This window comes from Epinephelus fuscoguttatus, linkage group LG21, assembly GCF_011397635.1.
Source record: "Epinephelus fuscoguttatus linkage group LG21, E.fuscoguttatus.final_Chr_v1".
Taxonomy (NCBI): Eukaryota; Metazoa; Chordata; class Actinopteri; order Perciformes; family Serranidae; genus Epinephelus; species Epinephelus fuscoguttatus.
The window spans coordinates 20,259,944-20,284,160 of NC_064772.1; the positions used below are offsets into that span (position 1 = coordinate 20,259,944).

The following is a 24,217-nucleotide window of genomic DNA, read 5'->3' on the forward strand; positions in this document are numbered from 1 at the left end:
ACAAAAAGACAAAGAAATTACCTCTCAAAGAGGCAAAACCACTACAAAATCTGTCTTGTAGGAGAGGTGGTGGGGCCTTTTGCATATCTGTGCCCAGGGACCCATTATCTAATGATCCCCCTGTGCAAAGAGGTTTAAGTATGAATTTTACAAAAAATTAAAAAACTGACAAATGTAAGAAGAAATCTACCTTTAATTAGAAACTAAAATATATTTTCCCTTATACCATTCATCATCTTTTGATCTATCATATTAGTCTTTCTAACATTAGGAACTACTGCTTTAGGTTTTTTCTTTTCTTTTTAGGTTAAATTCAGACTTTAGCATTCAACAAAAGTCCCCCAATAACTTGTGAAATATTTTGGACACTAAAATATGTAAAAAAAAAAACCAAAAAAACCCCAACTTTATAACCTCCCTGTCAGCATCAATTTATTTTACCCACGTGTGCAGCGTGTGATGTATTCTGCAATAAAACAGCATGCTTGTATGAACTGTGTGGGAGCCATCCATACCAAACAGGCCTGAGCAGATGTATTCAGTGCCTGTGCTCCTGCTCGCAGATGAAAAATGGACAGTCACTGTAGCAATTCAAAAGGATGTGTGTCTGATGGTTTGTAGCATGCAGCTCACAAAAGCTCCTGAGAGACAGGAGCTCACACACCAGCAGTTTTAAGTGTTAAGTGTAAAGTGTGCGCACGTATGAGAGAAGAAGGAACCAAAGTTTCAATTAGTTGTAAGTGGGATGAATAATTTAATGAAGTCTTTGCTTCCTTTTTTCTTTTTCCAATGAGGTGAAACCATAGTTGTGCATTAATCTAATTCTTCTAATTACATGACATTTAATAGGAAAAATGATTCTATAAGAACAAACTACAATTACAGTTTTGTCAGTCCATTTATAGAGTTTGACATGAGTATAATAAATAGACTTTAATCAGGCAGGATGAAGATAGTGTAGAGTAGGTCAGTGGATTAATCTCACACAAGCTGCAGTTCTGAATTGAAAGGTAGATGGCGCCATTGTTGAGGTACATTTTCTCCAACTCCATAAGCCAACATCTCTGTATGATGACCTACTGTGTGTGCATGTGAGGAGAAACAGAGGCTTAAGAGGCTGTAGGGTTTATTAAGTGTAAACCGTCCTAACTGTTTGAATAAATCGACATCAGACATACTTGTTACTGAGTACAGCTTTGAACATTCATGAAACAGTAACAAACCCATCGAACAGACAAATTACAGCTTCAAACTGCGAAAATAAAAGTTATTTTTCCCCAGCAGAGAAACCAAAAACTGAATTTAAGGCATAACCTCAACCTAAGCCCGCTAAGTTCCCAAACACATTTCAGTGTAGAAAAAACAGAAGTAGAAAATGGATACACAAATATACAGTCATATAAAATATATACAGCTTATTTCTCACATTATTTATCACAGAGAAACCGTTGTTATGCCTCCAGGCTGTTGTTCTCAGCTGTGACAGACTTTAACAGAAGAGCTTTCTTTGTCTGAGCTTGTAAAGTGGTTCATTTATGTCGATAACATTCATTTTCTCAAAGACTGTCACACGGTACAGTATTGGAGCTTTAGTTGCTGATGTGTAATAATAACAGTTAGTACTATAGTTTGCGCACAGTGTCCAGACTTTGTGGTTTTGTTCCCTCTCAACAGACTCGGGCCAAACAGCCTGCCCGAGGCCTCAGCTGTACCGACTGCTGCGACTGTGACTTCTGCGCCTGGAAGAACTGCGGCTGGAGGAGCGGTACGACCTGCGAAAGAAAGATTATGACGACATTTTATGTAGCAGGCATGAATTGGATACAAACACTTGGCTGAAGGCGGAATGTGTCTTAGGCCCTGATCAGACAAAGCGCCTCTAAGCAGCCTGGGGTGGCTTTTTGAAATAGTTTTCAATGAGTAAAGCTTGTTGCTCGCCGATTTTGTGTTGCTGAGTAGCTCATGTTTTTGCACTTCGCATTTTGCAAACTCTAAAAAGCTCTCTGTCTGATCAGAGCCTCACGGTTAAACCCCAATCTAATCTTTCGCCACAGGAAGGAAAAGAGAAAAGGAAGGCTGATGTGAGACCTGCCACCTCGCTGATGTCTCACAGTGTTCACCAGTGGGAAAAGCGTCTTACCGGGATCGGCGGTCCGAGCTCCTGTAGCTGTCACTTCGCCTGCGCCCTCGTCTCCTGCTCACACTCCGACTCCGACTGGAATAGCTGTCGTAGGAGTCCGACCTGCATGAACACACAGAGATGACGTTTTAAGGATATCTCCAGAATGGTGTCCGATTCACACAGACTGAGTTTATTACAAATACACTGTGTGCACAGTGAAAAAGATTGATCGGTTATTCCTGCTTCATGCAACTGCAGATAATTAATGACCAAAGATAGGACTGATGTCTTCTAAGGCTGCGACCACCGATTATTTAAATTATTCATTAATCTGCTGATTATTTCCTTGATGAATAGATTTTTGTTTTGGTCTATAAATATCACAAACAATGTCCAACACAATTTCCAAAAGCCCGAGGTGGTGTCTTTTAATAGCTGATTTTATCTGAGATACCCAGAGGAAATTCATTTCACTATCACACAAAACAAAGAAAAGCACATCTTTACTCTGCTTGAAATAATATTTATCAAAATAGTCAACAGAATAATTGAATATTCACCTACTTGTTTTTATCTCTAATGTCTTCTCACAAAAGTGTCTTTCTGCTTGATGTGTGATACTCAGTCTCAATTATTTGCATGACATCATATAAACTGTTTCTAAAAACGCCATAATCATTTGTGAGAACCGGCAGGTGTATAAGTATCCTTTCAAACTATCAATTAACACAGCAGCAGTCCACACCTGATTCCTAATTCAACTGTGATTAGCATAAATTTAGATCATAGTTTTTCATTCTGATCATAGTGGATGCTAATTGTGTTTGTATCTTAAGGGAGCTCAGTGACCCCTCACATGAACATTTAAACATTTCACTGTCTGAGTGTCTGTTAGTGCATTAAACAGTTTACAGACCTGGATCTCCGACGGCGAGTATATGAACGACTCCTGGAATTACTTCTACTGTACGTCCGACTGATGGGAGGAGGAAAAAAAAGACTTTTAGAGGATACTTAAAGACCAATCAGAATCATCGATAAAATACACAATGGAAGAAAACAGTGTAAAGTCCTGGGAGGGTTGGATTTACAGTTAACAGTTACAATATTTTTTATTGTTCTTAAAGGAATACTACACCCACAGAATGATTATTTGTATATCAGTTACTCACTCTGTGTTACATTGAATTTGTGAATAAAACAGTTTTTCTCTCGTGCCTCCACAGTAAAAATCCAAAAATGGAGAAAATTCTTGATGAATTTACATAAAGGTGGGTGCGCATTTAAAAACAGCAAGAATATGACATGGCTGTTTACAAACTCTCACACAACTCATACATAACAGGGCTCGACAGTGGGAGCATTTCACTCGCATTTGCGACTAAAAATAGGTGTGTGCGAACTGTAAAAAATATTTAGGGGCACATGTGCACATAAAAAAAAAATCAGCCGAAGCAGCCTATATTTTTGTCAATATAAAAAAATTTGATAATCTAACCACAAATGTTGGAGAACTCCAGCTGCCTTCCCTCTTCCCTCTTCCCCGTGTGACACGGTTATGGGCGGTTTTCCAAGCCACTGTCGGCACAATGAATATCGTGCACGACGCCAAAGGTAGCGGTGCCGCTTTGTCAGGCGTTGCTGCCCTCTCCATAGACCAACAATGGGACAGCCAGCACAAAGCGGTTTAACGCCCAGGGTCCACAGGGCACGTCAGCGGTGCGACACGTCTGCAGCGCGAGTCCCGTAGCAGCTCGCCCCCCTGTTAATCACTTACAGCAGCTCCACCAGCAACTGGAGCTGTGCGACAACCTCCGTCTGCCGCGTGACAACTCTCCATTTTAGGATGCTCTTCTATTTTTGTCGCGCTATGCTCCCCTACGCGACCCTCCAGCAGATAAAAACTACATGAAATAGTGTGCTAAACGAGCACAATGTGTTTTTAAATGAATAAACCATTATCAGAGGTGATATGTGATGACTTTTTTTCATGCATTTATCCATGTTTATCCGTGACATTGTGTAAATGTCCATGGCAGACATTTGAAAGCGAGTAGATGACAAACAGTACAGTAAACTTGTAGATAACTCAAATATATGTAATAACTTAGGTGGAAAATGCTTTAACATTTCATGGCTCAGCAAATGGTAAACAACCCCGCTGGTTTCTCTACGTGTCACTTCCATATGCAGTCAGTGGAGCCCAAATGAATACGCCGCGACGCTACGCTGACGTGACGCTTATGTTTGCAGCCGGTGGAACCCGGACGTTACAGCTGATCACGTGTAGAGGCCTTTAGGGACTGTTCGCTACGGTACCGCTGCTGGGCAAGGTGGAAACAAAGCCCTTTTCACACAGAGCACGCAAAGCGCAGACCGCTGCAGACGAACCCATTCATTGTGTATGTGCTACCGTGGCGCAAGAGCGCACCGCTCTGCTGCCGAGCTGAGTGGCACGCGCCGCCAGCCTGCGCTCGAATTGCAATTTTTTTAATTTCACCACAACACGCTGTGACGACACCTCGGCGCTGCGAGTCCAATAGCAGAGAAGAGCCTGAAGTAGACCCGGAAGCGGTCACCATGGAGCAGTAGCTCCTGAACGAGCCTGTACTCCCCCAAATCCTGTCCTCTACGCCCTACCCCGCGGTGGGCGCCGCGAAAGCTCTGTGTGAAAGAGGCTTAAGTCCTTAAGTCCTGCAGAGTTTCAGAGGACCTGGAGAATGTTTTAGGATAGTAATAACATTATATAAGATAATCATATTGAAAGATAATATATATAAGATAATAACATTAAAGACAAAATTAAATTGCAATGCTTTCTCAAAACTTGATGATTTTACCTTTCTGTACATTTTGTATACAAATTCATTAAATAATTTTGCTTGTAAATGTCTATTTGCATCACGTTTATTACGGAAAACACATTATTTGATCAATTTACATTGTGCCCCTAAAGTTCTTTGTGCGCTCCTTACTTTTCAACTTAGGAGCACATGTGCTCCTTAGGGAAAAAGTTAGCGTCAAGCCCTGCATAAACACATCTCACATACGGGCAAGGAGTGCACTGGTGCAAGTACATCAGTTCAACTCTGCTGAATGGAAGGAATGAGCAGAGAGATCAGAATGAGAAACGCACGTGTCTGCCCCAGCACACTACTCATATATGAAAGTGTTTCAAACAGTAAGGGCCGTACACATGCCGCGTTTTTTGCATTCATAATTCATTGTTTTCAATGTAGACGCATGGCATGCATGCTTAAACGCCAGAGCGAAGCCGTTGTTGTGCGCACGCGTTCCTGAGCCCCTATTTTTTTAGGGTGCGACAGCTGTGCCGAGACAAACCAAGTCCAATTTTTGGAACGCAGCAGCACTTGCAGTTCCAAAACAAAAACAAAGTGTCTGGGAAGTACTGAGCATACGACTGGATAAATGAGACTTGGATTACACTGCACGAATTGTGTTAAGGTAAATGCAAGGAGAGTAATTAATATATAAAAAATCATTTTGTTGGTGAAGCATTCCTTTTGGAGTCTACATGGCTGAAATGTAAAATAAAGAGCATGATACTGAACCTCCCAAGCTCCAAGATATTTTCACTCTGTGGTTTCCACTAATTTTAGCTAGAAACACTTTGTCACTGGGACCCATCAGGTGTTACAGCAGATTATTAAATCGGTGTTACAGTTTATACCTGTGACTCCTGTAACTTCGATATGTGCTGCTACGAGAGCGCGACCGTCCTCTTCCACGTCTCCTCCGACTCCTGCTGCGGCTCCTAAAAGAATTACGTGGCGTTATAAATTACATTTGATCCTAGCTAGAACAAAAGGTCTGTACTACAGACCCAGAAGCTTCCAGACTAAATGTTTCACATCCATCAAGTTTATCACTTTACAACAATCTTGTCCGAGAAGCCTCTCCAGCATTTATGAAGATTTACTGATGATGCCCTCACGCTCTTCATTTCATCAAAGTGCCTTTTGTCTTACCTGGAGGAGTAGCTGGAGCTGCGGGATCGACTCCTGGACCTGCTGTAGGAGTGGGAATAGCCTCTAGAGTGGGACCGGTGACTGGAAACAGAGCGCGACTTCTTCGGGGACCGTGTGTGTGAAGTTCCCCGTGTATTCCCCACAGAGGGGGATCGCTCCTCGCTGGAGCTCTCCTGGTTCCTCGGCCTCTGGTTGAGCCGTGCGGTCTTACGAACCTCATCGAATAGAGATCCTGGTCGGACCCGGCTTTTGCTTTTTATCTCCATTCTCACTCCCTGCGTGTTGGGCGTCTGGTTGTCTTGAAGTTGGATGTTTTTCGTGGCAACAGGTGGCATGTTCACATTCTGTAGAGCTGACATTCCTTTCAAAGGCCTCCATTTGAAATTAATTACAGTGCCAGTGGGTTTGCCAGTGGTTGCTTCATCTTGCAGTCCACCAGCTGTTGTTGTGGAGGTAACAGAAGGCTGTTCTTTGCTATGAGGTAAAGCTTGATCTGTGCTTGACGAATCTGTAGACTTTGAGGTAGATTTTAGAGTTAATTCAGGGGCTTTATTATGAAAATCCTCTGTAACTGGAGGTTCTACTATTTCAGCTTCATGCTCTGGGGTACAAATGTCCATATCATCTAATGACTCTTGCTCTTTGACACTGGGTACGTTAGCATCGTTCCTGTCAGATGACTGAAGCTGGGGTTCAGAATGTTTTGGATTCTTGTTGATACATTCTTTTGCTCTCTGTGGCGGCCTGTCTTTTTCTTTTACAGGATTCTTGTTTAAAGACGGTATATTTTCATTCATACTGCCTCCACCAGGCTTTTCTTTGACAATTCTACTAGGACTGTGCTTCTCTCGTTTTGATTCATCCTCATCTTCCTCCTCTCCAAACTCCAAAGGAGGCTGCCAGTGAAAAGTCTCTTTGAGCTTCTGATGTTTCCTCTTCGATCTCTTTCCTTTCTCCTTACTGTGATGGGAACCACTTTTGTTCTCACTTCTTCTCTTGTGTTTATGCTTACGTTTGGCCTTCTTCTTGCTCTTGTGCTTCTCGGGCTCTGAAGCCTTCTCAGCACTTTCCTCTGGCTGACCAGAAGCAGCAGCAGTGGCAGTGACAGCAGCAATCTTCTGTTCCAGTTCAGCCACTGCCTCCGACGCCTTTCTGGAAGTCTCATTGTCTGATTCTGAACTAGCCTCACCTTCCTCTTTTTCGGATATTGCCATTGTCCTGGTGGTTATATTTTCAGAATCACTTTCTGAATTCCACCCAGTAAATGCAGACAACTTCTTGTCAGGAAATTCACCGGACTGAATGGCTTGTTTCTGCTTTTTTGACAGGGCAGGACTGTTGCTTTGGCTCACTTTATCACTGTCACTATCCCACTCAGACCTGCTATTAAAGCTCTCTGCCGGCATTGAGCTGCCTTTCTCTTTTCTTTTCTCCAAAGAGCCACCTCTACTCGGGACACTGATATCAGGACTACGCTCACAGCCTGCCATCTTCTCTGTTTCTGACTGAGCATCTTGACTACTGGTGAGTGAAACGTACTTATCTGAATCTTTTATCCTCTTCAGAGAGCTGTAGTACTCTTTCCATTCCTTGTCTAATGAATTCTTCTTGTTGCTGCGTGTTTTCTGGGAGTTGTCAGAGTCTGATCTACTGTAGGATGATGACCTGCTGTTATACTGACGAGGCGATCTGGACCTGGACCTACTATAACTTCTGCTCCGTGAACGACTGTATGAGCGGCTGTAGGATTTGCTCCTGGAGGACCTGCTACGTGACCGCCCTGCAGGTTTGTGGCTTTCAGAGTCAGCTGACAGACACTTTGGCGTAACGGAAGTCTGACTTTTTTCTGTAACAGCAGCAACCATTTGTCCGGTTGAGGAGTTGGAAGCTACTTTAGCTTTAATCTCCTGAATTTGGATGTAAGAGGGCTTCCAGGGCTTTTGACCGGGTTTCCAGCGGGAGGGTGGGGGACTGTCGCTCATTGGGATCACGGGGACACTTTCAGGAGCTGGGACATTCGGGAGTCTGGAGACAGGTGTGACTTTGCTCTCTTGAAGCTTCTCGGGCATCCTGGTGTCTGCTTTAGGCTTACTGGCTTTCCTCTTTCTCTGAGATCTGGAAGAGCTCCTCCTTCTGGATGAAGACAAAGACCTAGATCTGTACCTGGATCTTGATCTTGACCTGGATCTAGACCGAGATTGAGAATAGGACTGTGATCTGGATCTAGACAAAGACCGACTTCTGGACCTAGATGGGCTTCTGGATCTTGAATATGACCTAGACCTCCCTCTAGATCTGGACTGACTAGATGTGTAGGATCTAGAGTAGGACCGTGAGTCTCTTAAAGACAGCGAGGACCGCCGTCTTCTCCGACTTGACGAATTATGCTGATTTGAAGAGGAGCAGGATGGAGACCGGGATCTTCTAGACCTTCTTTCTGAAGACAATGATCTTTCACCCTCTGACGGGAGAGTCTCTTGAGGTTTATTCTTGGAGCTTTTCTTCTTGCTACGTTTCTGTTTCTTGGCCTTCTTCTTGTGTTTGGCTTTCTTCTTCTCCTTCTTCTGTTGGCGGTGCACACTGGACCTCTCAGAGCTGCGGTCTGAGGAATGTTCTGCCGACCGGGACCATGCAGAGTCACTTCTGTCGTCCCATCTGCTTGAGGAATGGTCATTCAATCTGTTAAGTCAAAAGACGCATGAAGAAAAACAAAGAAAAAAATAGTGTTCTAAGTTAAAAAGTAAAATATGAAGTCCTACTTGTCTCCTTTGCTCCATCTCTCGATGCTCGGTGGTTGATAAACTTTAGTTCTCTTCATTTCTTCTTTCCAGTGTGGTGGAGTTTCACTGCTACCACGTTCTTCCACAGATGCAGAACGCGATTTAGACCTTGTGGGGGTGTGATATCTCTGCAAAAAAAGTGACAATACATTGATACCTAAAACTGCATGCAGAATACATCAAAACTCTTTATGACTCTTAAAGGGACAGTTCACCCTAAAATCAAAACTACATCCTACATCCTACATCCTACATCATGGTGTGAGTTGCCGAGTATTAGAAATATTGTCTGCCTTTTTTTGAATATAATGGAACTATGTGGCATTCGGCTTGTGGTGATCAAAGCACCAAAAAATACATCTGAAAAACTCAACAGCAATGTCTCTTTCCAGAAATCACGACCCGGTTACTCAAATCAGAAGAGACAAATCTCTGATCGTAGTTGAGGTCAGCATACCATTGTTCCTCTGCCTTTGATCTTTCGTCCAGACTTGGAGACAGCTGGTTTCTGGTCAGCTGACAGAGATGTTTCTTCTTTCTCAACTCTGAAAAAGATCACATTTCAAAGTAAACACCTACGATAATTACCAAGATGTATACTGTTCAATGTAAAAGCTGAAATATATTTTAAAAAACTGACATCACTGTTTTATCTTCCTGAGATGGCATGTCCCGTCGCAGCAGGAAGCGGTTCTCTGGTACCGGTGGGATTTCCTCCGGTCGGACTACAGGCTTCTCTCTCTTCCCACTCTGCTCCTTCTCTCCCTCCACTTCATTGTCTCCCTCCAGCACCTCTCTTTCCACAGGACTGCGAGAGCTTCAACAACACGACAATATGCAGAACAATACTTTGTCATGCAAAGAACCAACCTGTCTCTTAGCTCTTAAAGCTGACAGTGAATAATGCCAGTTTGTCTATTTATACTTCGATATATGGATCAGATGAAATCATCTGAGGTTCATGTGAATATTTATATAAGAATGCAAAGATGTGGAAAAAAAAACTACCTTTGCTTGGGGGGAACGTCAATGTTCTCCTTCTTTGATTCCCTACTTTTCTTTTTAGGCCGTTTACTTTTTGAATGTCCCTTGTGCCTGCGATGTTTGTGCTTTTCATCTGATTCACTTTCAGATCCCACTGATGAGGAGAACTCAGAGGATGAGTCATGGGAATTGAGGGACGAGTCAGCAGAATGGGAGGTTCTTTTCCTCTTGCCTTCAAGTACTAAAGCAAGAAACATAATGGCATGTATGTCATTCCATTAAAAAAGTAAGGAAGAAGAAATGTTCAAATGCCAGGAGTCATTTTCAGGGTGGTGTAACACTACAACAACTATGGCTTTGTTTAATTCTTGTCGGTATGCTGAGAGCAGGCCTGGCAGAGTCAGGTGGGCAGATGCCAACTGAACTTCACAGAGATCACCTCGCTGATCCTCATTAAACTGAAGATCAGGTTACACGCCTCATAGCTAATGCCAGTGGGGGGAAAATGCTGGCATCAAAATGCCAACCTCTTACAGAATGAGCACAAAATATGACCCAGTTACAAACACAGGCAACACACGTTATTTCCCACAGGAGACCAAAGAGAAAACAAAAAGGTGTAAGCTTATGTACACATCACTAAAATAATAATGGATAATATCTATTATAAGCCTTTGTACTAAAGGTGGGGTAGGCAGTTTTATTCTGGCATCATTGGGCAAAAATCCCATATTAACCTTTGCGCATATTGTAATTCAAGTGGTCTGAGAGAACATTAGACTTCTGCACCTCCTTTTGGTTCTGTTTACAAGCGTTAGGATATCTAGCCCGTGGCAGAAGACTTTGGCCAATCACAGGTCATTTCAGAGAGAAGGGATTTTTATTGGCTGTTGTACAAATGCAGCTATGCATGCACATCTCTATAGTGACAGTCTGATTTAATGGCGGGAAATCTTGCAATGAAAGTTGATGTACAGCATTGGCAACAACTACTGACACTGCAAAACAACCCAAAAAAGAAATATGGACTTAACAAAAAGAGAGTCTAAAAGAGTTTGACAATAAAGGAAATAAAACACGTCAATATCGGCAAAAGCGGGCAGCAGCTCTGAAGACTGACAGTCAGTGGGCTGCTGTAGCAACTTGAATACAGCCAGCGCCGGCTGTGTGATCCTAGACTGCTCCGACTACCCCCTGGATCAGCAAACTTTCTGTTGCTGCTGTTACACAGGTTAGACCAAATCAAGGTTCCCACACTTTTTCATGGATAAAACTTCAAAACCTTTCCATGACTTTCCCATAATCAAGACTTCTTTTTTCCTTGCCCCACTTGCCTGGTGTTTTTCAAACATATCAGATTCAAACTCTATTTCAGCTAGCTGGCATAAATGGAAGGAGAGATGGATTACAGGAAGAAAATAAAGAAGCATGTGTGGTGGTAAACAAAATGTCACACATCAATACATAGTAAAACTAAAGTTATGTTGACAGCTAAAGAAAATAGATTTGCTGTTGTGTTACTGTAACACTTCCATGCAACATAATTCCCTGACTTTTCTAAGACTTTGAATGATTTTTACTAATTCCATGACTCTTCCAGGCATGAAAAATGTGAAAATGATATTCCATGACCTTTCCAGGTTTTCCATGACCGTAGGAACCTTGCCCAGTGCTGCTGTAGGACACCTGCCAACTGTAACACAAGCACTTGGGTTTACACACTGGCTGAACTTGAGCTGCTATAGCTGCTGACTGAATGTCTGTCTCCGGAGGTGCTGCCCAGTCCCCTCTTGGCGAAGTTGTCTATCATGGTGGAGAGTGAGGCAGAAGGTCTACGGGGTGGGCTAGCTAGTGAATTCTTGTCTCATTTCTGGTTAGGGTTAGGGTTAGCAAAAGTTGTTACATACACCAAAGATTATACTCCTATTACACTAACTGGTCGGCAATATATCAAATCTACAAAGACTTGAACTGGAGATGTTTATATCAGCTGCGGGTCAAAATTAAAAGGCCAAGTCTGTTTCTGTCAAAAAAAAATCCCATGAAAAGACCAAAACCAACAACACACTGATGAACAAGTGCTGCTTATGTATCCAGAGCCTGATGTAGTTTATTCCTCTGAGCTCCATTGTTGTCCAAAAACGATTAAAAACACATAAATGAGATGCACTGTTTTAATTAGTGGCTGAAAATAGTCCCCATGTACTCCTGCTTAAGTGGTGTTTACTAAAAACTGCTGTGACCAGCTGTTTTAAGGAATTAAGTAGAAATTACTGAGCCTTTTGTTAAAATTAAACATTATTTTTTGTGACCCATTTATTGAGTTTTATGTATTTAGTAAGAGTGAGCTGGGGACTGAGTGCAAATCGCAGAATAGAGAAGACTGATTTCTGCCTTTTCACTGGATTTGTTAACAATAAAAATATATACAGAATAAAAAAAAGACGACATAGGTCACTTTACAAAACTTACCATCATTAGCGGACTTGGTGATGAGTTGTCCGCAGTCCATCACTCTTACATCAGCGTAAGGTCTGCTGGCTGAATCAGTCTTTAACCCCTCGATCTTCTTTATCACCTCAAAGCCGGAGATGACCACACCGAAGACGACATGGACTCTGCACAGAGGCAAATAAGATCGATGCCTGTTACAACTCTACAAAAAAGCCTTAGTTAGAACCGTTTTATTTCAGAAGAGAGATTCCTGTATTGTTTTCTCTGGGCTCTTTTCACTGGCTTCAAGTGGACGGGGCTCAGGAAAAAGGTGATCTCATATACAAGGGACACAAGATATTTGGATTTTTGATGATATTTTCCAACTCATTTTGGCTGACTGCCAATGCTGATATATGCTCATATTTTTTTCCACCTTAGTGCAGAGAACATCAAGTCTCTCCTGTATTGAAATGACTGAATTTTCAAAATGTATACATTTACTAAGCAAACTAAGAGTCTTGGATGATACTCTCTTTGACACAATCCTGACAACAGCTTCAAAACTGGGCAATTTTCACCTATTTTGATTAAGTCACATAATTATAGCGTCATCTTATGGTCTGTCATATCGGCACAAATGTTCATTTTGGGCCGATGCTGGTATTTCATTTTAAAGCCTTTATCTGCCGATACTAATAATGTGCCGATATTATCGTGCACCACTCAGGATTTAGCTGCATTTGAATCAAATGCCAAAGTGAAATGAGATGTTACCCATCGAGATGAGGCGCCATCTTGGTTGTGCTGTTTGTCGAAAATCCAGCAAAGAAGCCAGGGAGGGTCAACCAACAGCAGTGGTGGGGTCATGAGAAAAGGAGAAAGAGGAGAAAACGAATGAGAATAAATAGTAACTTCAACAAAGTGCCGGTGCTACTGTACCACAGGAAAAGTCTCAAAACAGGTACAGAATTTGTCAGACCACCAGTTTAATGATATTTGTCTGCAAATCAATTTAGAAAACACTCATAATTTGGGCTGTTGAATTAAAAACTGCCAGGAGCAGGCAATAAAAACCCTGAACAACAGAGTGTGGGCAATTATATAAAGAAGACAGCCAGTGTACATTTCCTCTTTTATGTTTCAAGTGTTTACTCATTTCTTTACTTGTGGTGACAACCTGTTTTAGTGATAAAGGAAGTTTACAAAGCCAAATAACCTCAAGCTATTTGTGAATGGTTTTCCAAACATATCCAAAATAAACACTCTGGAGAAGACTTGAAAGTACAAACTAGTGAATGATAAATACAGTCAGGAGAGAGAGAAACACAGCCTTGGAGACACATTACCTTGGAAGAGCAGGATGCTAGAGTTTCTGTAAATTTTACACAAAAACGGCAAGAGAAAAAATGTAACACATTTGTAGGTAAAATAAAGAATGAATCCATGTTTCTCTGCACTTTGAAAATCTATCTGCACACAGAGACGGGTTGTTGACAAATTCTACAGTTTCAAAAGGGACAGAAAGCAAATGAACAATTTACGTGACCTGTCAGTTAAATGGTATAGTTAATAAAAGGTGCAGAGTGATTTGATTTACTTAATGTTGCTCACATGAAAAACTGTGAACCGTTGGTGTCCTTCCCACGATTGGCCATCGACAGCAGGAAGGCTCTGTCGTGTTTGAGAGTGAAGTTCTCATCTGTTAGAAGCAGAGAAAGAGGGATCGAAGTCTCAGAGCGTGTTCTCTGTTACACAACAGCGGAAATATTCAGGGAAGAACAGGACAAAAGTGGAACAGGATCATTTAAATCCACCAAACCTAATCATTGCCTCACCAACCAGTCCTTCCTTAAAGGCACAGTTTTATAAAGGCTGTTCTTATTGTTACATCTGATACTTTTTAGAAGTACCAAACTGGTTTTGTATGATTAACTACAACCTACAAATCACATATATTTTACATTATTCTGACCTGGTTTCAAATAATATTGTATTGGTTTACATTCACTTTAAAAGGTAAGTCCAGTTTCTTCAACCCAGACTCGTTAGACTACGTTATTCAATATAAGTGACTAAAGGAAACAACAATTTTTAAAAGTGGTCCAGTATTGGGCGAGAGGGCTGCAGTCTACAGTGTCGAAACATGCTGCAATGTAACCACTCGTGGCAGGTTCATACCGTCAACTTACGTCAAATTCTAGTGCTTGTTTTTGCCACTGACAGACTCAGATTGTTGTTCTAAGTGTCTGACAACATTCTGACTCCATTTAAATAAACAGCATTTTTAGCATGTATAAAGGCAGCATATTTTCACATATAACTGGGTGAATTAAGGGTTTATTTCAACCAAACCGGGGTGGTAATTGTTGGAAAACAAACCTAGACGGCTTTTGTGAATTTCAGTATGTTTCTGTCAACTTTGAATAAATTGTGTTTTATGATGATAAAATTACAGTTTGTTTAAATGGAGTCTGATAGGTTTGGCAATAGGGAATTCGGGGCTATTGCTGATTCAACAAAAAGGATCTTATAAAATGTTTGCTTGACTCCTGTCCACCCTTTTGCACCCTGACGAAGACCTTAGGATCGAAACCAGTCTGTGTTTTAATGTAAGCAGCCATGTTTGAAATAAAGGCTTTTTAACTAAATTCAAATGCATCTGTTTCTGCTCCACGCATGAGTGCCTGAAGTTCATTTTTTCTTCAAGAGCACCTGCGTTTTTTCTTGAGTATCATATGATAAAGACGGTTGTCGAACACACTACTATCTCGTTCATTAAGTATCTTACTCTTCAACAAATATCTCTGTCTCTGTCTCTGTAGGGAACCTTTCCAGTAGCTGTTGACACTTAAAATTAGGGATGCACCGAATATATTCGGTAACCGAATATATTCAGCCAAATATTGCAAAAAAACACACATTCGGTATTCGGTGGAATAAGTTAAAAGCAAGGCCGAATAATAGTGGCGTGTTTTGATAACGCAATCAAACAGCGTGCCGTGACGTGTGGCGATCCACCCGTCACCGCACTCGCATTTGCGACTAAAAATAGTTTTGAGTCAGCAAAATAGGCTTAAATCATTCAGCACGCTGTGTGAGCAGCCTACAGATTTCAACCAGCAGCAGAAACGAAAGGCGAATCCCACCGATTGTGGGTTGAACGGGGGTCACAGACACAGACAGTAATGTATTCCTGTCAAATACAGCGGCCATAGGCTTACTGGCGACGGAGAAGTCGACTCCAATAATATCCTCTTCTTGGCGTCACGACTGCCCAAAAGTACCTGAACAGCCGAGCCAGCCGAACACAGGTATGTGATGTGTCAGAGGAGAAACGAGCCGTTCACGGCCCACAAACCTCACTGCACTTTAGGGACTGTTCATTACTTATGAAGGGACTGTCAGGGGAGGAGGGTGGCTGGTTGATTCTTATTTTATTTATTTATTTTATTTTGATCCCCCCTATGTTCATCACTGATTGATACTGTTTTTGAAGTATGAATAAGTCAATAAGCAATTTATTCCATTGAAATATCATTGAAGTATTATAGAAAAGTGATTTATCTTTTTATAAATGACAAAAGGCACATCTGCCTCATTTTCGCTGTGGTATCGTGATACTACTTAGAACCATGATATTTTCATTGGTATCATACAGTGGGTCCCAAAATTGGTACCGTGACAACACTAATCTGGAGGGGGTTCATCTGCAAAAACTAATGAAAAGCTAAACAACAATATTCGGTATTCGGTACTCGGTATTCAGCCAAGCGTTTAATATTATTCGGCTTCGGCCACAAATTTTCATTGCGGTGCATCCCTACTTAAAATGACAATCCAAGCCTGTCAGTGGCATAAACAAGCACTTTTAGTGGGTGTAAGCTGGTGCAAAAATGCACCGAATGCTTAAATTGTAGCCCGTTTCGCGACGACCATCTGCTGTGCTCTCCTTCAATACTGGACCAGTTAAAAAAAAAGAACTGTTGTTCTCATGAGTCATTTAGTCACAAAAACACGGCAAAATAGGGTCCAGGTTGAAAAATACCAAACTTGCCCTTCAGCGTGCTTTGGGAGGCAACTTGCTTAGACTTGAAACTTGCTTGAGGCAGATATCCATCTATTCCCTTTCTTCTCATCAAAGTTACATTCTCAATGATTGTTGGTTCACAGAGAGTCAAGTAGCTTTTTGGAAACGGCTAATGTATCAAGAGTTCTGCTGTCAAAAAAAAAAAAAAAAGCATAAGACAACCAAGAGAAAAATAGCGCTTTAAAATAAAAGCTGTGCACACAAGCGTCTGACAGTTATGTAATTTGGACAAAAACAAGGCAACTAGATGTTGAAGCACCTGTCTAAAGCAAGTTTGACGTCTGCTGAAGATGATTTTCATAGCACAGTAAACCAAACATATTGAACACTTTGGTTCACAGTGATGTAGGGTATAGCCAATTCAATAATTGTGAAAATCCACAGGAGGACAGAAAAGTAAATGCAGATAGTTAATGGGCTACATATGGAATAAAAGCTGCCAGTCATAAATATTAGTAAATCCCAATGCCTAAATCTTTATTTTATCTACATATATTATATCCATGTTGCAAGGCTTAATATCTTACTTCCACTGTGGTACTCTGAGTCGTCATATTTAGCAGAGAAACCTGCAGCCTATATCCGACCGCATGTCGTAGCAGTCATGTAGCTATAAATATCACATATGCAACATAAAAAGTAATTTGAGCAGCCCGAGGCTTTAGGAGTGGTGGTAGCTGTCTGAATAGAAAATCCTTTCAACATCCCTTCAGTACAAATTTGCATCTGCACCATTGCAAACATTTGCACTGCTCTGACTGACAGAGGAAGGTGGTGGGGACAATGTTGACATGGTGTTACTGAGCTGTGTACATCTCTTACCTTCTCATTTTGCAAAAGACCACTCTATAAATAAAAGAATATTTTGAAAATTTTAGGCAGGAAGATTGTAGCTTTCAGTTAAAGAGAATACCTACTCTCCATGCTGATTTAATAAAGCCCACTACTGTTACTAAATAGAAGACAGCACTACACAATGGAAAAGTGAAGGTCAACCGAGTCATACATACAAGAAACCCACTATTACCTCAGTAGTCACATGCAACATTATGCTCATGCAAAAGTAGCTACGCTGCATTTAGATCAACATTCATGAGACCTCAACACTGTTTATTAGATAATTTGACATTTCCATTACCTTCAAAGTAGCCACCATATATGGACTCTCCTCCTCTTCCATTTCCTGCAAAGATTAACACAATTAAATAACTAAGCTAAATACAAAACTTTACAGAAAAAGTGCTGTCTCATAACCGTTTTGGACTAAGATAGTGATTAATGTGTGTTTGTAGGACACATTTTTTGAGTGGCTGCCACTTTCAGGAAACAGTGTGGTCACCTGGATTCCTGCCATAAACATATTGGCACTTTGAGGAGACGAATAGTGTCTGTTTACATCAGTTTTTGTTGTTACTGTAACTCACTGTTCGCTGGCAAACAATTCAAAGCATCACCATTAATGGAATATATTTTGTACCTTAGGGTGCTCTCACATCTAACCTGTTCAGTTGGGTTAAAACAAACTCACTACTGATAGTAATAAATCCATCAGCTGACTGTGAGATCTATCTGGGATCTTATAATTGATCTGTAAAAGGTGTTTCTGCATCGGCCACTATAGCTAAAACGCACATTTTTTTAACGTGAAACTGCTTTATCCAATGTTTTTACCCATTTAAATCACCAAGTCCATTTAGAAGAGGAAGAGACCTCTGCGGATAATTCAGCTCCCTGTAAAAAGCTCCTGAACATTTAACACCAAAGGAATTCTCGGAGTTCAGACATGGCACATAACGAGATGTTTCAGCTGGTTGCAGTCTGCAGTCGTCACCACTAAATGCCACTAAGTCCTATGGATTGCTGTGGTAAGTCCTATACAAAGTATGTGACAGCAATGCCACAGCAATAAGCCCCAAGCCTTTACTGTACGCCTTATTTTCGTCCTGTCTCTAACTGTTAGTCATTATCTGTGACCCACGATTTGCAATCTAAAAATAGCTATTAATGATGCTTATAATCAGTTATTTCTTCATGAAGCTTTTTGTGACGCCAAAGAACATAGATATACACATCAGGAGTATTGAAGTTCTGCACAAACTGTCAGTCACTAGAACTTTATTCCTCCAAGTGGGTCCTGATGTTGTAGGATCAATCAACGAGTTACCTGCCAGTCGCCAGAACTTGATTTACCCATGATTTCCTGATGTTGCAGGATGACAACTGCCAAAACTGCCCAATCACCGAGTTACCTGTCAGTCCATAGTACGTCACGATTACTCCTCTGTTCATTTGTAAAAAGTCAGAATGAACAGGAACTGGACCAGAACTAAAATGCAACAGTGGTCCTGACCCCATGAACCGACCTACAGGTGTAAAAGCACCCTGAGAGAGCATTTAATTCTTCCTTAACGAAACAAAACATCTTTTTTCCTCAGCAGCTCTGTTGCTTTCACTGGATTTTCCATAAAAATAAAACCAGCACTGTGACTTCATCCAGACAATCTGATTAAACACACACTTTTAAAAGTAACTGAGGTTGTACGTTCGACGTTATTACCTTCGGTGAAGTCGCCACCCTGGACCATAAAGTTCTTTACAACTCTGTGAAATGTGGAGCCTTTGTAGCACAGCTTTTTCCCTGTGACTTTGCCAGTTCCCTTTTCACCTGTAATGACATAAATGTTACCTGAGCTCTCATCCAACACAAAACATTCAACAGATTACTACAACTATATACCATACTGTGACTATATGAAGTGCTTTTCCGTATACCAGATGCTTTTAGATGTGAAGAAATGTTTGTCTTCAATGTTGCCACATGGGGTTTTATTCTTAACAAGGGAATAAAAACACAGTTTGGGGAATGAGGGTTTCAGCAGTCTGGATGCCTCTGTTCAGGCATCCTGTTGTTAATACAGGATGGCAAAATTCATTAGGGAATCTTCCCCTGGCGTGATACCAGCAGGGGACAGACTATGGGCTCAAAGCCATTACACCCTGGATTCCCCTTCCCCTAGGGTGAAAGCAGATGTGTATGCAGCGTTTTCATTAGATGTGTTGATGTGTTTAAGAGTGCTTTCAGAGGACAGAGGGCTGGCTGTTCAGCTTAGGTTGCTAATCTTCTAGTATTTTGCTTCACCGACTTCAGCATTGTTCCAAGGGTTTGGTTTCCTATGGTGTGAGCCGATCCCCTCCTAAAAGGACACATTAGAAACTTTGAGAAAGCCACAGCAGACTGCCCTGCTGAGCTGTGTACATCACTGTGCTATGTTGTGTCTGCGTATCCAGGAAAAGGAACAGTCTAACCAGCCGTCTCCCGTGTCTGCCCTTGCCAGCATCACATTCCCGTTGGCCAGGTGGGGTGAAAAATGAGAGGGAGGATCGATCTGCAGTCTGTTTGCAGATTTATGGCTATCTCCAGGCAGACCGCCGCCACGACAGTACACTGTGTTCTACTTGGTGGGATGAAATATCTAGGGAGGCCGACCAGGACCCCTCTATGCATCCAGTCACTCCATCTGTCACTGGACAATTTATACTACAGCCATAGCTCCTTTCCTAAAAATATCAGATGACCAAAGAGGGGTGTGTCGTGTGGAAATGTGGCTCTTATTCATTATTTATTCATCTGCTTATTATGTTTATTTTTATGACAAAGTCAGCATGTACCCTGGCCAATTGAGCCACCAGTAAATCCCCCAATGTCTCTCTTTTTATTGGGGATATCAACAACACAACTGTTATGCTATGCAGTTATCAGCGGTACTTCTGGGATATGCAAACAGAGCGGTTTCAGGTTACGCTCTCAAACAGGTTCCTTTTCTTTTTCTGGCTTTTTGAAACACAAATATTTGGTTATACAAAGCAGGAAATGTTGCACAAGCATAATAATGAGTAAAACATGCCCTTGGGTGAATATTACTCACCAGTGCACAAACAGAGGAAGTTTTTGCTTGTCTTGGGACAAACATCTGAAAAAAGTTGAAAGACTATTCGCCCAACTGTAAAACAGAGAAAAAGAGAGAAAAATATATTAGCTCACTTAGTTCAAATATATAGTATATTTATATAGTTACAGTGGCCATTTTAACATGAACAAGTTCCTAGGCCGCTTAGTCTGCAAGGTATCCCAGTTTTACCTCATGTTCCACTTTCTTTATTGTGAAGACCCGAAATACTAACAAAAGGGAAAACTTGAATATGGTTCTTTTGAGATTACAAATATGGCAGGTGAACTGACCCCGTACGCAGACACAGCTGTGCTCCATTGACTCTAATGCAATCATTTCAGATTTCCTTCATTTTCAGGCTGGTGGATCTGGAGCTAAATGTTGTGCCTGGGGCACGTCGTGTATTAATGATACTCGTTGCCTGGAGAGGTTGGAAAAAGATACACATTTCCTCCCTGTTCCAAAACCAAAACCAAACCCTGAAACGTGTAGGGTTAGCTAGCTAGCTACTGAAGATATAGCCTACTGAATGTATACACATGCTGCTTTTGCTTTTTAATGATTATAATAGTGAAACAAAGACCGGCCCTGCTGTACAGGAACCAGTGAAGGGAAGCAGGGAAACTTTGCTGATATTCAACCAGCTGTGTGTCATCACAGTGTGCGCAGATGAACGTTGTTTGACTTGCCCCTGAGATCCCTGCCCATCTGGCGGTGGAGGTGCAGGTGCTGGCAGTGGCACGAATGCGAAGCCAAACACCGTTCATCTGCACACACTGTGATGCCACACAGCTAGTTCAATATCAGCAAAGTTTCCCTTTATATTCATTGTCTTCTGTGGCGATCAGCAGTGATGTGGTGGTTCACTTTTACACTGTGATCTGTAGCCTATAGTTCGGCTTTCGCTTCTATCTTTGTCTTTTTAACCTGTTGTTGCTGCTGAGTCAGTTTGACATCCTGGATATATCCTTCAAACACAGACTGTAGACCCCTCTGTCTGCTTCTCTCTAGAATCACTATCTAATTTTTCCACAAATATGATAATATTTCTTCAGGGAGTGCAGTTAGTTACAGTGTGGGCTCCATGCTTACTACAACAGCTTGTCACAAAGGGGCGGGGTTTAGTAAAAGGTAATTTCCTTGTTACTTAGGTCTTGCCTGGTCCACTACCAACTTGATGTCCTGTTCCTATATGTTCTCATATATTGCACACTATTCAACCCAATAACACTGTTAACTAAGCATACTTCACATCATCTTCTGAGTGCAAACATTGTACCACTCTCTTTTTGCCATGCGCACTTACAAAAAACAATGAAATAGGATAAGGATGCAATTAAGAGTTACAAGAAGCCCAAATGTTACCACACTGCACACTTTTAATTGGCTTCTAACAATTAGACGGATCCTGTGGTGAAGCTCAGACCCTATAGAAACTTTTTCATAGCTAGGAGCAATTCTGAAACTATTCTTATGAGCCCAATGGGGAGTTGCTGTCACTCCCTTTCCAAACATAAGTTAATTACAACTATTTAGCCTAAAGCCACTAAACTGGTCTTCACATTGACATCAGCTGCACATAGTTCCTGCTTCAAATGTGCATTATGCTAATAACTTCTCAGACCTTGACTGCAATACATTTATTCAGTACAGAAAACTGGTGTGTCACTGGGTCTTTCACTTTCATTTTGTACAACCAAATGGAAATATATCATGCAAAAGCTCCAATACTACTAAAACACACACTTTAAACATCTTTACTGATGTCAGTTCAAAGTAACTGGCCATAAAAGTGATCTGAGACTTTCTAAGTGTCCAACTAATTCTCCTACCTGTGAAGTGATTTGAAATTCTCTTACCTGGCTCCCGGTTGAGCTCCACATCAAAGTAACACTGAGGGCGGTCTTTCACCCCCATTGTGATCAAAGTCCGGGTGACCTAAAATGCAGAAAGAGTGCAAAAAAAGCTAAGCAGGAAAAATAATAAGGTTCCCTTCACTTAAAGATGTGGCAAGCTTCTGAAGTGTACACCAACAAAGTACGGCATATTTGGAAGTGTTGGAAAACAACGTAAGGAGACGAGAAGACATCGAGGGAGGATAGAAACAGAAAGAGGAGGAGAGAGAACGATGGGAGGGGAGTGAGAGAGAAGTCTATGGGGAAATGTGCTGCTATGCAAATCCGAGCTGAGCACAGCACAACTTCCTCACTGTATATTTTAACTCTGAATCGACTGTCAACATGGATATCACTGTGACAGTGAAGGGTCAAAAACTGCTGCTACTACTGAGCCCGTGGGAGCAGATTTGAATTCATCTTCAAGGTGGTTCAGTTGCTTTTTGGTTTGATTATGTGAACAAGTAGTCACAGCAACAAGCAAACAACAATAACATTACCTTATAATGTTTGCCACTGTCAAATGATTGGGAAATCATGACACCAAAACCCTGCCTCAACCTGTTCAATGTCAGTGCTCCTCTCGTGTTGCACAAAGAGACAATGAGTTGATGTTACATAAAACTACAAACCAGTATTCAGTGTGGTAGCAGCTTGTGTGTGCAAATCACATATTAAAACTAACACGTCTGCCTTGCCAGACGTTGCTTTGTTGGCAAAGTGCAAGACTGCAAGAAAGCAGAGCGTCCAATAATCTGTCAGCAATGTCTGGATTTATTAAAAGCTTAATGTTCTCGTAATTTGCATGAAACAGGCTACATATTGTTGAGAAAATGCTGAGTCACTCTGCAGACAGGTCATAATTATCACTTCACATGGTGTTAATGTGTGTTGTGGGGGCAGCGGTGTAATAAGGGGGACACGAGCAAGCATTATTCTGCTAATTTCAGGCTACTGATAGTTGCAAACCACAAGGAAAGAGATGTGGCTTTCATGTACCAAGCGAGTCCTGGAGTACAGTTAGAAAGAAGACTATACTTCAGCTTAATTTGTTGAGTGTGTGAGCAGACTTTAATGTCAAGCAAATTAATAAACAGAAGAGTATGTTACTTTGCATCTAATAATCAAAAAGAAACTGCAAGAGTGGAGCTATATCATACTGCATTCACAAGTCAAACCAATGAAAATGTTGACAGGAATCCACGATATAAATAGCCACAGTCATATCATGTTTCAAGCCATGAATGTGTTTCATGTGCTGGGAATGGTATTGTCAGATTGTAAAACTTCCCTGCTAAATCTAGACAGCAATAATCAACAACAGTCTCAACTGTGCAAGTCTTTTCAAGTATTAAGTTGCATCACATAAGCTGTAATATGAGCTTCATGTCCTACAAGTAATGGAAACACAGTGGCTGATACATTATTTAAGGCAATCATAATATAATGCACCACAAATATTGTCGATCCAGACCAGGAACAGACTCGCCATTTATCTGTTAACATAGACCACCAATGTCCACAATGGAGCCATGTTTCAACAGCAGATCAACAAATATTGATGCGCTACTTAGCTAACAACGACTAACGTTATCACAACCTTTAGCGCTTCCAAAATGGTTGAGCTAACGGCTAACGCTGGTAGCTAGCTGAAGTTAGCTAAAGTTAGCCAGCTTCCGTTAGTTTCTCCCAGCCGCAATTACCATTCACATTTAACGTAACGAAAATAAAACATAAAGGTTACCCAAATGTGCAAATAACACAGCGTTACTAACCTTAGTACAGTAGCTAGCCAGACAATTAGCTAGTCACTGCCGGGTCGACAATTAGCATACGCTAACTTCACTTCTCTGTCCTTACGCGTAGCACAAACTCCTGGTAAACAGTGTTTTTTGTCCCTCCCGCCTTCCGTAGAAGATTTGTTGTGGTTTTGTTGTATCCGGAAGAAGATTTCAAGTTAGCTCGTTGGCTAAT

At 41.4% G+C, this 24,217-nt stretch overlaps 1 protein-coding gene across 5 annotated transcripts; it reads right to left on the bottom strand.

Annotated features, from left to right (window-relative positions):
- Positions 1-1,109: 1,109 nt before the first annotated feature.
- On the bottom strand, positions 1,110-24,158 carry nktr (natural killer cell triggering receptor). Of its 5 annotated transcripts, none has more exons than XM_049564556.1 (17): positions 24,019-24,158; positions 22,208-22,286; positions 20,325-20,399; positions 18,956-19,063; positions 17,537-17,581; positions 13,923-14,010; positions 13,086-13,115; positions 12,348-12,493; positions 9,900-10,116; positions 9,532-9,708; positions 9,349-9,436; positions 8,871-9,019; positions 6,112-8,766; positions 5,814-5,897; positions 3,039-3,098; positions 2,141-2,242; positions 1,110-1,772 (listed from the first exon to the last, which is right to left on the bottom strand). In XM_049564556.1, the coding sequence occupies exons 2-17, from the start codon at positions 22,263-22,265 to the stop codon at positions 1,703-1,705; spliced, it is 4,152 nt and encodes a 1,383-aa protein (XP_049420513.1). In that variant the 5' UTR covers positions 22,266-22,286; positions 24,019-24,158; the 3' UTR covers positions 1,110-1,702. The 5 variants fall into 5 exon arrangements, with proteins under 5 accessions (XP_049420513.1, XP_049420512.1, XP_049420514.1 ...); XM_049564555.1 differs by having other exon boundaries at positions 6,112-8,790; XM_049564557.1 differs by lacking the exons at positions 20,325-20,399; positions 22,208-22,286; positions 24,019-24,158 and adding an exon at positions 17,221-17,244 and having other exon boundaries at positions 6,112-8,790; positions 18,956-19,023.
- Between the last annotated feature and the right edge of the window lie 59 nt (positions 24,159-24,217).

Excerpts from the sequence above, each read along its gene's own strand:
- nktr (XM_049564555.1), bottom strand. The coding sequence starts at position 22,265 with ATGGGGGTGAAAGACCGCCCTCAGTGTTACTTTGATGTGGAGCTCAAC. Across the intron at positions 20,400-22,207 it reads GGAGCTCAACCGGGAGCCAG|TTGGGCGAATAGTCTTTCAA; the intron begins GTAAGAGAATTT and ends TCTGTTTTACAG. Across the intron at positions 10,117-12,347 it reads CACCAAGTCCGCTAATGATG|TACTTGAAGGCAAGAGGAAA; the intron begins GTAAGTTTTGTA and ends TTCTTGCTTTAG.